Raw genomic sequence first — 12,705 nt, forward strand, 5'->3', positions numbered from 1 at the left:
TCCCTAGGTCAAAGGTAGTGATAAACATATTAATAATTTGAAAAAGAAATGTCAGAAGGAATCAGAACAGAACCGGGAGAAGCAGCAACGTATTGAGACCTTAGAGCGCTACCTGGCTGACCTGCCCACCCTAGAAGACCATCAGAAGCAGAGCCAGCAGGTAGCAGCAATGTCTGAGCATTCCCGGGGTGAGCAGGGGATGCCCAAGCATGGGAACTTTCTCATCATGTGCTGTGTGCACTTACTCCGTGGCTTCCTGAAAAGAAAATTCTTAGATTCAGGTCCTGGTTCACATCTGTGAAATTTGCAATTTTTTTGAGGTATGCATGCAGGCAGAGTGTTTTTGGCTTACTAATAACCTAAGCATGATCCTACCTCTCAGCTTAAGGATTCTGAACTGAAGAACACAGAGCTGCAAGAGAGAGTGACAGAGCTGGAGAGTTTGCTGGAGGAGACCCAGGCAACCTGCAGAGAGAAGGAGGTTCAGCTGGAAAACCTGAGACAGAGAGAAGCAGAATTTTCCTCCACCAGACACAGGTAAATCCCCCTGAACTATTGAGGGAGGGAATGGAGAACTAGGTTCTGATCTTAGCCACCCAACTCACCTACCTGTATGACTTTGGGTGTTTTGGACAAATTATATTTGTTCTCTGAGCTTCATTTTCTTTGGATTATGAAAAATAGGAAAGTTGCTTATTGGCTGGGACCATGTCTTTGGAATGGAGTGGGGGGCTGAGGGGTAGCAATGCAGTGGGTACTTTTCACTGTATCTTTGGGAGGCATCTAACCCAGTGCCTCGCACATGCTAATCCTTGAGTATGTGTGTGGTCAATGAATGAAAGCAGCACTTTTTCTTTTCTTTTTCTTTTTCTTTTTCTTTTTTTTTGAGAGATTTTCACTTTTCGCTATAGGGCGCGTGCACTCGCCAGACAGACAGAGACAGAGAGACAGAAAGCAAGAAATCACTCCCCAGGGGGAATGGCCACGCCGCAATCCCTTCTCCTCTATTCTCCTCTTGGGATCTTGGGCACGCACGCACACGCGCCCGGCGTGAGTTTTAAGCCACCGGAGCTGGGACGCGAACCACGGTTGGCTACATGGGAGTCCAGTGACATAGCCATTACGCTAACTACTGATTCCTGAAAGCAGCACTTTATAAACTGGAAAATGAGGGATCTGTATTTTCAAAAGTGAACCCTCGGGAGCAGCAGATGGCATAATGGCTACGTCGCTGGACTCCCATGTAGTAGACCGTGGTTCGAATCCCAGACCTGGTAGCTTTTACTCATGGTGGGTGCATGTGCGTACATGCCCAAGATCCCAGGAGGAGAATGGAGGAGAAGGGATTGCGGTGTGGCTATCCCCCCTGGGGGGTTGATTTCTCGCTCTCTGTCTCTGCCTTTCTGGCGAGTGCCCGTGCCCTATAACAAAAACCTCTCCGGTAAAAAAAAAAGTGAACCCTCGTGGTAAGGACTGAGTTATGCACATTTTGAACCTTGTAAGCTAAAGGCTACCAGGAGCATCTGTTTCTCCTCGCCCTAGAGATTGCTCTTGATTGCCACAACACATTCTGGGAACAAAACAAGATGTCATTATATACTCTTGGCGTGTCTTGGGAGCCTCCTCCATATTAATAGCAGTTTCTGAAAATGTGATGACTGTGTTTCAACTGCCTCTTGGACCAAATCCAGTTTCTAATGGGAGAGGTTGGATTTTTTTTTTTTTTTTTTGAGAGTTTTTGCTATAGGGTGCGTGCGCTCACCAGAAAGACAGAGAGAGACAGAGAGACAGAAAGCGAGAAATCACCACCCAGCGGGGATGGCCACGCCACAATCCCTTCTCCTCCATTCTCCTCTCGGGATCTTCGTCACGCACACACACCCGCCTGGCATGAGTTTAAGCTGCCGGGTCTGGGACTCAAACGCGGTCGACTATGTGGGAGTCCAGCAACATAGCCATTATGCTAACTGCTGGTCCCAGGAGAGGTTGGATTTCTTACCCTATATTCAGCTATGGGGATCCTGTTTATCTCAGCAGATGTGCCATGCTGGAAGTGATTGTGGAGGACCACCGGAGGAGACCACTAGTGGGGTCAGAGCAGGGATAGGGAACAGAGTTGGCTCTGTCCCAGACTGTATGTGCCAAGAAAAGAGGAACTCTTTTGTATTATCCAGAATATACATGTATGACTTTTATTTTTTTATTATTTTATTACTTTTTAATTTAATTTATTCATTCATTTCTTTTTTAAAAAAATTGACCAGAGAGAGAGAGAGAGAGAGAGGGAAAGTGAAAAAGCAAGCCACCAGGTCCAGGACTCAAACCATAATCGGCCATGTGGGAGTATCCAGCATCTTAGCACTACGCCACCTGCTGGTCCCCCGTGTAAGATGTTTATAATCTAAATGTATGAGGTCATCGGAAAAGTCATAACATATTTTTCTATGCAAATATGCGTCATGGCTTTTCTGATGACCCAATATGTGATGGATGTTTACTTTAAAAAAATTTTTTTTTAACAATTTTTTATTTATTTATTACTTCATTTATTTTAATTTGACCAGAGAGAGAGACACACAGAGAGAGAGAAGAAAGCAAGAAAGCAAGCCGCCAGGCCAGGGACTTGAACCGTGGTCAGCCATGTGGGAGTGTCCAGCACCTTAACAACCACGCCACCTGCTGGTCCCTGTGATGTTTATTTTTTAAACATCAGAATGAAGAGAACAAGAGCCTTGGGCAAGTAGAGGATTGGTGGCACACTGTACGGCTCTGGTCCCTAGTGGAGAGCACTAGCATGCACTGAACATCCTCTCCGCCACACTCCTCACCGCAAGACACTTTCGACATCACCCCAGCTGTGGCTTGGCAGGGCCAACATACAGTAAATACTAAACTCAGGTGTCAAAGCCATCTCTCTGACTTTGAAGTTCTTAAAGAGGAACTGTCTTTCAGCATGCAAGATAAACAGTCTGTGGAGGAAGCCGGTGGAGAAGATCAAAAACTGGAAATGGAGTTCTGGCAGAAGGAATGTGATTCTCTGCAAAAGGTGACTGAGGGCAGGCATTCTGGCTGCCATAGGGGTAGACTGGGAAGAAGGAGGAGATATGTACTGGGGAGCTTTTGGGCCACCCCGGATCTGCTGCTGAGAGCTTTTCTCCCTTTTCTGGGAAGTTGCCCCTCATATTGGGTCGTTGGAAAAGTCGTGACATGTTCTTCTGCACAAAAATGCATCATGACTTGGGAACCAGCAGTTAGCGTAATGGCTGTGTCACTGGACTCCCACGTAGTCGACCGTGGTTCACGTCCCGGACCTGGTGGCTTAAAACTCACGCCGGGTGCGTGTGCGTGTGTGCCCAAGATCCCGAGAGGGGAATGGAGGAGAAGGGACTGCGGCGTGACCATCCACCCTGGGGGGTGATTTCTCGCTTTCTGTCTCTGTCTGTCTCTGTCTGTCTGGTGAGCACACACGCCCTATAGCCAAAATCTCTTCAAAAAAAAAAATGCATCATGACTTTTCTGATGACCCAGTAGTTTGCATTTTAGATATTCATCCTATGAAAAGAAAACTTCCCTTGGCTAGAATGCAGGCTGCAGTGAGAGGGCACCATGCCTCTGAACATGCAGGCTAGAAAACACAGAATGTGCACTGAATCTTTTTTTTTTTTTTTTTTTTTTTAGGGTTTTTTTTTTTGTGCATGTGTTTTGCTTTGGGTGCATGTGCTTGCCAGAGAGAGAGAGAGTGTCAGACAGACAGACTCAGTGAGAAGGAAAGTGAGAAATCACCCCCCAGGGAGGATGGCCACACCTTCTTCATTTTCCTCCCGGGATCTTGGGCACACATGCACATGCACCCGGTGTGTTTCAAGCCACCACCAGGTCCAGGACTCGAACCACAGTCAGCCATGTGGGAGTCTAGTGACATAGCTGCTACATCATCTGCTGGCCCCAAGTGCACTGAATTTTAGTCCCTATCATTCATGGAACTGCTTATAATGGGCAGAGTTCTGACCATGAGGTAGACTGATTTTTCACTTCAGCAGAGAAGAGGGAGCCAGGGGCCTGCTGGTAAGGCTGACTAGGTTAGCAAAAAGAAAAACCCAGAAATGGTTCATAGAATACCTGAGGTCTGATAGGACAAGAGACCAGACCTGCTTAGGATCTCTCCTTGGATAGTCATTGTCACCAAAGCCATGAGTTACAGCAACTATTATAAGTCCTGGACAGAGCAGCCTTCATTAACTGAATTTTCAGCCATATTCTTTACCAAAGAACCAGAATGTGCACCAGTTACAAATAAAATTTATTTCATTGGCCTGAAGTCGTTAGGGTGAAGGCCCTTCTCTTCCTTACTGGTGATTGTGGGTTCACACTACATTTCTGCATAAATCTCTCTGACTGGAGAACAGTAGTCCCAGGAGTGAACCCCAAGTTAGCCAGCATTGCGAGTCTTGGTTCTACCTCTGTAGGTAGAACTGCCTAGTCTTCAGCCTGGTCTCTATTAATGTCTGTAGTCAGTGCAGCTAACAGCCAGACCACAGATCCTAGTGCATTCTCTTGCCCTCAGACCTCACTAGTAGCTTGTGCTTGCAGCCTTCCTTGATAACTGTATCTTTCAGATTGTGGAGAAGCAGCAGCAGAAAATGGATCAGTTGCACTCACAAGTACAGGTGAGCGAGAATCTAGGGGACATGGTGGGCAGGACTTAATATGGAAATTCTAGAATTCAGCCAGTCTTTTCTTCTGCTCTCTGCCATGCAGTTTTCTCAGTGTTAGGGGCACAAGAAGAATGTTAGAAGGTCAAACAGGATAGGAGGTGTTTGCCTGTTTGTTTAATTTGCCATAGGATACCTGTGCTTACCAGAGACAGAGAGAGAAAGCACCCCCTCCAGAGGGGATGGCTACTCCACAAACGCTTCTCCATTCTCTTCTTGGGATTTTGGACATGCATGTCTACAGTAGGGGTAGGCTGGGAAGGAGGAGGAGATGTGTACTGGAGAGCTTTTGGGCCACCCGGGATCTGCTGCTGAGAGCTTTTCTCCCACACATGTGCCTGGTATGTTTTTCAAGCAGGAACTCAAAACTCTGACATCAGCCATATGGGAACCAGCCGCCTTATCCGGGCCATCAGCTGGCCCCAGGATAGGAGTTTTATCATAGTATTGTGAGAGCAATGTTCACATTACCTTGGGGAAGCACAGAGGCCTCAGGGGCAGTGGGGGAGGTCAAGGAAAGGTTTCAGGGCCCTAAAGGATGAGGTAAAATTAGCCAGGCAAAGAAGAACTGGGTAGGATGGTATTGGAATTCCAGAAAGGAGAATCGCACCAATAGGAACATGGCATGAAGCAGCATGGCCTAAATGGGAAACTACAATATTAATGAAAGCAGTTTGATGTTAACAAAGTGTTTAGTTTAAGGTGATAAGAGCTGGGGGTTCCAGGCTGTGGGAGGGCTTTATTCAACTAAGTTAGCTTTTATTCCTTAGGACATGGAACTCTGTCACAGCTTTTTATTGGGGTGTGGTGTAGTCTGACTTGCAACTCAGGGCTGAGTGTGGAAGGGAAGCAAGCAGCTTAGAGAGAGGCAAGGCCTGGGGGCTTATTGCAGAAATTCAAGTGAGAGTTGATCAGGGAACTGGCCTAGGGCAGCATAGCACAGAGAGATTGAGGTGACACATTTAGTTGACTTCTGGGAGGCAGTCGAAAGGAATCAGTAACTGACAAGATGTAGGAGTTGAAAAATAGGGAGGAATCAAAGATGCTCCTTGTTTCTAATTCGGGCCCAAGTGGGAGTGTCCTTAATTGGGTTCTCCAAGAAGATCTGGGTAAATTAGGTTCACTCAGTTCCCTTTGGCTTCGAAAAGGGTTTTACACCAAAACATGAAATGCGCTCACTCTGAGGAATAGCTGAAGGCTACTCTCCTGCCTTTGCCATTATGTGGGTGAAACTGTTTAATTCACCTAATAAAAAATGAGAAATTTTCCTTTTAAATTTTGTTCTTTTTTAAAATTTTTTAAAATTTTTAATTATTTTATTACATTTACAGTATATAACATTTCTTTTTCCAGCACGATTACCATGCATTTCAGTCAAGACATAGACATTACTATACATATCAGCAGCAGCAAATAGCTTTTCATTGTTTTCAGATTATTAATGATTATTTTATTTTTTAAACATTTGCTTGCTATACATCATTTAGCTTGTGAAGAGAATTTAACATGAAATACTTCTCAGGCCAGTCCAGTTGAGAATACTATACATGTTATCATTAATAGATCATAAACCATTTCTGTGTCCCACAAATGTCATGCCTCTCTATTTTTTCTTCTGATTTTCTTCTCTATGCTCTTCCCTTCTCTCTCCCCACCCCTGTTCCACACTGTCTTCAGCGTCCATAGCTATTTTCACTGCTGTTATGCCCTCCAATATTTCAGTCTCTACCATAAAGTGCAGATAGTCGATATATATTAAGTGGGTACATACAGTATCTTTCTTCCATAGCCTGGCTTGCATCACTTAGTAAATCTTCCATATTTGACCACTTTCTACCAGATGCCAGGGTCTTGGTTTTTTATGGCTGAATAGCATTTCATAGAGTATATGTGCCACACTTTAAAAAAAAAAAAGTTATTTCTTTTTAAAATAGTTTATTTAATTTTATTTATCATTATTATTTTTATTTTTAATTTGACCAGAGACAGACAGAGCTGGGGAGGGGGGTGGGATTTGAAAGCAAACCACTAGGTCCGGGACTCAATCCACGGTCAGCCATGTAGGAATCCAGCACCTTCACTACCATGTCACCTGCTGGCCCCATGTGCCACAGTTTTTCAAACCATTCATCTGTTTGTAGACATTTGGATTGGTCCCCTGTCTTAGCAATCACGAATAATGCTGCAAATTAACCTTGATGTGCAAGCGCCTTTCCGACTGAGTGTTCGCCTGTCCTTTGGGTGCAAACCCAGCAGCAGGATTGCTGGATCAAATGGTAGTTCTATTTGTCGATCTCTGAGGAACCTCCATATTGTTCTCCACTGTGGCTAGACCAGTGTACATTCCCACCAGCATTGTAGGAAAGTTCCCCTTTCACCACTGCCCTGCCAACACTTACCATTTTTTGTATTTTTAGTCTTCACCATTCTGACAGGGGTTAGGTGGTATCGTTGTGGTTTTAATCTGCATCTCCCTTATGATGACAGAGTATTTTCTCATATGCTTTTTGGCTGTTTGTGTGTCTTCCTTAGATTTTTGTTCAGCTCATTTTCCCGTCTTTTAATTGGGTTAATAATTTTTTTTCGGGTAAGCTGCTTGAGTTCCATGTGTACTCTGCTTATTAGTCCCTTATCTGAGGGACTAATAGTTTACAAAAATATTCTCCCACTCCACGGGTTGTTGATTCACCCTAATTTCTGTGCTGTTGTATGCTCCCATATCCCTTTCATCTCTGTTAAAAGCAGTCAGTACACGGTATTGTCGAGGGCATTTAACCATTATCTCCTCAAAGACTTTGGTGGTCTCTTCAGTATCTTCAGTGTCTGTCATAGTAAATACTGAATAAATACTGAACTCAACCAAATGGCACATTCCCTGCACTCAAAAAGTTAAGTTTGGGGCCAGCAGGTGGTGTAATAGTTACTCACCGGACTTCCACATGGTCGACTGTCCTGAACCCTGTGGCTTAAAACACATCAGGCACGTGTGCGTGCATACCCAAAATTCCAAGAGGAGAATAGAGGAGAAAGGATTGTGGCATGGCCACCCCCCTGGGGGGGAGGGGGGATTTCTTGCTTTCTGTTTCTCTGACTCTCCAGGGAGTACATATGCAAAAATCCCTCAAAAAAGAAAAAAAAAGAAAGTTCAAGTGGAGGGGAGACACACATGCACAGCCAGCCAGAATATTGAACAGATGTACTCATGGCCACGATAGAGACATGAGTGCAGGGTGGGGGCCAGCAGGAGGTATAGTGATTAAGGCACTGGACTCCCACATGGCCAACCGTGGTTTAAGTCCTGGACCTGGCAGCTTGAAACTCAAACTGGGCGCATGTGCATGTGTTCCCAAAATCCCAAGAGGGAAATGGAGGTGAAGGGATTGTGGTGTGGCCATCCCCCTGGGTGGTTTCTCACTCTGTCTCTGTCTCTGGCAAGCACACATGCCCTATAACAAAACTCTAAAAAAAAAAAAAAAAGTGTGTAAGGGTGAAATGAGGCTCTGACTTACAGATTGAGGGCTCAAATGGGCCTCAGAGGTGTTCTGGGGTGACAGGCAGAGTGGCAGGCAGAATAGAGGAGCAGTGTGAGCAGAGGCATGGAAGCTGGAGCTCTCAGGGAGGAAGGCCAGTCATCCAGGGTGGCAGAGTGGAGGCTGTGGAGGGTGGAAAGAGACACAGCTGGGGATGTAGGCAGACCTGGAATGCCCTGCTGCAAAATGGGCCTTGGTTGGGTACGTGGTCAGGGGCTATAGAAGGGTTTAAATGGACAGTCACAGGTCAGTGCTGCTCTAAACACAGTCTAAGGGTAGGGTAGGATCACTATATAGCCCAGCCTCGGATGGTCTGGGCTGAGCCAGACTTGTTACCTCCTGGTGTGTTCTCCCACAATGCCTTGCCATGGGATTCAGAACCTAGAGCAAGAAGTGGCTCAAGAAGAAGGAACAAGCCAGGCCCTGAGAGAGGAGGCCCAGCGGAGAGAGCTGGCGCTGCAGCAGCTTCGCACAGCCGTGAAGGAGGTGAGCAGCATCAGCCAGGCCTCTTGGTCCTGCCTCCACAAACACAAACCTGATTTCTCTGTATGCCCTCCCCATTACTCCCTCCAGAAGAGTCCTTGCAGAGGCCCCTACTGAGCCTTCTGGGTAGAGGAATGGGAAGATAATTTGCATCATTCTTTATATTAAAGGCTCTAGTCCTGTCTTAGAGTGGCCACAATGACCCAGACATGATTTTCGGAGGTGGGGAATCATTCTCTTCCTTTGTCTTCCTGCAGCCATAAATTAGTGGAGGGGGAGGGAGGATTCAAGACCTCATACAGTAAACAGAGCTGTCAACAGGGGGTGGCCAAGTGAGCTAGGATCCTCACGGGGCCTGTGTGGGTGCAGGGCTGGGACTGAAGGAGGGACTCCATTCAGAGCCTTGAAAACAGAACAGAAGTAGGGAGACAGTGGGCTGGGCTGTCAGGTGGGGAGGCAGGCACTCACGAAGAGCTGGGCCCTGTTGTGAAGCTTAACCCCACTGAGGGGAGGATTTGAGAAGGCAGGACACGTTCCAGCTGGGGCTCTCCAGCCCCCCACCCAGTGGCCACTGGCTGCTGTATTGTCCTCTTCGCCTCCTTTATTCCTCTGACACACTGTGATCGGGCTGGCTGGTAGCCACTTTTGTCAGGGTGGCAGGGAAAGATTGAAACCAGTGTCTCCTCAGATTTCACAGTTTACATTAAGCCTTCTCTAATAGCCTGGCTAACAGAGTTGGCTGAGGGACCGGCTTCAGATAAAGTTCCGAGGAGCGTCTTTGGTTCCTGAGCAGAAACCTAAAGGCTGCTGACTCAGAACCTGCTGGGGAGCAGCTTCCTCCCCAGCACTGGATGCCTGTGGGCTCACCCTTCCCGCAGGAGGAACCAGGCCTGCTACTGGTCAGAGGAGTGCTAAGCCTGTTGGCAGCAGTAGGGGTGGGAGGGTTACATCACCTGTGACTCCCACCCTCCCCTCTGCACCTGTACGCCCACGCCCATGCACTCATGCACAGGTACTTTGCCTCCTCCTGGGCCTGGAATAATGAGCTTCCTCACCTCTACTCAGCTGTCGGTGCAAAACCAGGACCTGATTGAGAAGAATCTGACGCTCCAGGAACACCTGCGCCAGGCCTCGCCAGGACCCCCGTCCTCACCAGAGACAGCCCAGTTGGCATTTGAGCTGCACCAGGAGTTGGCCAGTTGCCTTCAAGATCTGCAGGCTGTCTGTAGCATTGTGACCCAGAGGGCTCAGGGCCACGACCCCAATCTCTCTCTGCTCTTAGGCATCCACTGTGAGTCTGCAGACCAGTCTGGGATCTACAAGAGAGGGGCTTCATTGTCTCAGCCTGTCCACCTTTCCCATCCTTGAACAGGGTCCATGGGCCTGGTCACTGCCCTCTGGGAGTTTCTGTGTTTTGCAAAGTATAGGTGTTTGATAAATCTGTTTCTGAAGCATGCATCCTTAAGGGGGATACCTACATGCAAGGCCAAAGTGGGCCTTAGGCAGCGGGTGGTCAGCCCACCTTGCTAGCTGCTTTATAAATAGTGCTTCTGTGCCCCGAGACTGTGGACCCTAAGGTACTGCCTACCCATATCGTCCCCTTCACATGAAAGTGCCTCCCTACTGACATTCTCTTGAAATGTTCTCTCCAGCTACACAGCACCCAGGGACTCAGCTAGATTTACAGAAGCCAGATGTGATCAGGAGGAAACTGGAAGATGTTCAGCAGCTGCGCCGGGACATCGAGGACTTAAGGACCACCATGTCAGACCGATATGCCCAGGACATGGGAGAAAACTGTGTCACACAGTAAGGAATGCTGAGGGTAGGACAGGCTGCATTTCCCCAGGGAGGCTCTGGGCTGCCGGAGTCTAGCCCAGCAGGTTCCTGTGCTGACAGTCTCTGGCTCCTGTCTGCTTGTCTGCTGCTATCCCAGAGAGAGGAGTGGGAGGGGAGGGGAGAGCCAGTACCTGGGGGCTCAGGGCTGAGTAGGGAGCCAGGCCTGCCCTGGCCCACACTGGCTCTGCCATGTGAGATGATGTTTGCTGTACCTAGTCCACCGTTCCACGGTGAGTTACTAATTAACTTCTACAGGTACAGCCCTTCAGTCCTCACAAACTGTCCCATCCGAGGCAAATAGGCCGCTCACCTCCCTTCTCTAGCCTCTGGGATGTATCCACATTCATTCGTGCTCTATACCTTGGTCCTGCTGGTGTCCAAAGTTCAGCAAAGGGGCCCGGAAAGGCCAAGTACCAATAACACTCGCCGTTTGAGATTTCTCAGGCCCTGTGTACCAGCCTTCTGGCTTTCTGGATTTTCTCGGGCCAGGTCCCACTGCTTCTTTCTCAGGGCTCTTGTTCTTGTAGAAGCCTCAGGGTTCATTAGCAAAGTACCCACTAGGTTTAGGGACATAGGGGTTACAGATGCAGCTCCATACTCTGCCTGCCATTCCGCACGCCAGCTGCCTTGTGCCCGGTGCCCCAGCTGTATGATTAGCAGTCCCTTTCTTTATTCTCAGGCCTTTCAGGTAGTCCTTTTCTTGGGCTGTGAGTAAATTCCTCCATGGTTCTGGGCTTGGGCAAAATTTTCCCTCGGAAGGCAGCTGGTAACTCTCAAGCTGCTGTCCCTTCCCTCAGTGTTGGGGCCTCTGCCCTCTGGTCCTTCTTACCTCCTGGTTTAAGGGAGCATCCGCTCCCTGTTTGTACCTGGTTGATGGGGCTCCTGCAGACCTCGGAGCTGTGGGGACGGGAGGACGCTAAGCAGCCCCTCCAAGATTGTTGCGCAGTATTGTAGATGTCACTCCTGGGCCTGAATGAAGCTCCTTCATAAATGTTTTTACAAGTTTGTGTTTTATTTATAGAGTGACTTATCCCTTCCATTCAGAGCAGCCCCACCCAGCTATCCTCTCAGCCTGCGGACTCCAGCTTCCTAAAAGCAGAGCTCCACCCTGTGCTGGGAGCCTAGTCACCACGTTCACGGGTATTTTCTTATTAAAGTTTATAAGCAGTTATTTATATGAATCTTTGTTATGTCAACTGGTTTGTATTGCCTATTTTGATTACGAAATAAAATATTTAATAGACTCTTAAGTTTTCCATAGGCTTCTCTCACTACTGTCCCCCCAACTCCCCCAGTGTTCAGCAAGGTCTAAGTACTTAGCCAAGTTCCCCAGGCAGCTACAAGGAGGGGCTTTGCAGGTCAGCGTACTTCCGCTTCTCCATCCTAGGAGGGCAGATTAGATCTCTGCCCACACTGCTTTCTGTCGGGCAGAGCTGCCCTGAGTCAGAGCATGTTTTTAACTGGGAAGTTTCAGGAGGAAGAGAAGTGTCTGCCTCTTGGTTGCTCTGAGGAAGTGGCTTCCCCAGAGCAAAGCAGGACACTCTTTATCAGAGGTAGAGTTGTCTGGCTTTTTACCCAGTAACTCTTTCCAAAACGGGGGCCGTTGCTGGAGTCCGCTCCCGATGAATCCCCTGAATTCTTGCTGGGGTCATAGCAGACATGGGGCATCATTTGAAGCATGGAGTTGGGACTGAGCTGGGGCCAGCAGTGGGTCGTCAGCCAGGGCCAGCTGGAGCCAGCTGCAAGTCCTGCCCCAGGCCCAGCTCACGCCTGGCAGGGCTATCAGCCTCTCACCTTGGCCTCCATCTGGCTCCTTAAGGGTGTGGCCCCTGCTTCCTGCCACTGCCCTTCCTTGTCTAAACCTGCTGTGAGTGGAGAGGAGCGGGGGCAGCCCCCGCGGGCGCCCCGGTTACTGATGTGTGGGGTCCCTTAGATCCGGGTTTGGTTACTATGGATTTGAAAACACACGCACACAAGCTGCGCTGAGTTATCCTGGCACCTCCTCGCGTGCCAGCTAGGGGGTGGCTAGTTGTGGCCCCAAACCTGGGTGAGGCTGGAGAGGAGGTCGTTGCCCCTCGCCCCTGCCCTGGGCCTCTCCTGCCATCCGTTCCCTCCCTAGCCTCACACTGGGAGCCCAGACG

General features: G+C 48.4%; 1 protein-coding gene across 5 annotated transcripts in view; it reads left to right on the forward strand.

The window, feature by feature from the left end:
• CEP85 (centrosomal protein 85) overlaps nucleotides 1-12,696 on the forward strand; it is a 57,289-nt gene extending 44,593 nt beyond the window's left edge. For 2 of the 5 annotated variants that reach the window (XM_006159436.3, XM_027776139.1), the window contains exons 8-15: nucleotides 8-160; nucleotides 383-537; nucleotides 2,953-3,046; nucleotides 4,617-4,667; nucleotides 8,621-8,728; nucleotides 9,791-10,016; nucleotides 10,378-10,534; nucleotides 11,586-12,681. In XM_006159436.3, the coding sequence (XP_006159498.1) occupies nucleotides 8-160; nucleotides 383-537; nucleotides 2,953-3,046; nucleotides 4,617-4,667; nucleotides 8,621-8,728; nucleotides 9,791-10,016; nucleotides 10,378-10,534; nucleotides 11,586-11,814 (1,173 nt within the window). In that variant the 3' untranslated portion in view covers nucleotides 11,815-12,681. Of the gene's footprint in view, nucleotides 1-7; nucleotides 161-382; nucleotides 538-2,952; nucleotides 3,047-4,616; nucleotides 4,668-8,620; nucleotides 8,729-9,790; nucleotides 10,017-10,377 lie in introns of all 5 variants that reach the window. The other 3 variants (XM_027776142.1, XM_027776140.1, XM_027776141.1) reach the window with 3 other exon arrangements.
• The last annotated feature ends 9 nt before the right edge of the window (nucleotides 12,697-12,705 follow it).

Source organism: Tupaia chinensis, unplaced genomic scaffold (assembly GCF_000334495.1).
Source record: "Tupaia chinensis unplaced genomic scaffold, TupChi_1.0 Scaffold000628_1, whole genome shotgun sequence".
Lineage (NCBI taxonomy): Eukaryota > Metazoa > Chordata > Mammalia > Scandentia > Tupaiidae > Tupaia > Tupaia belangeri.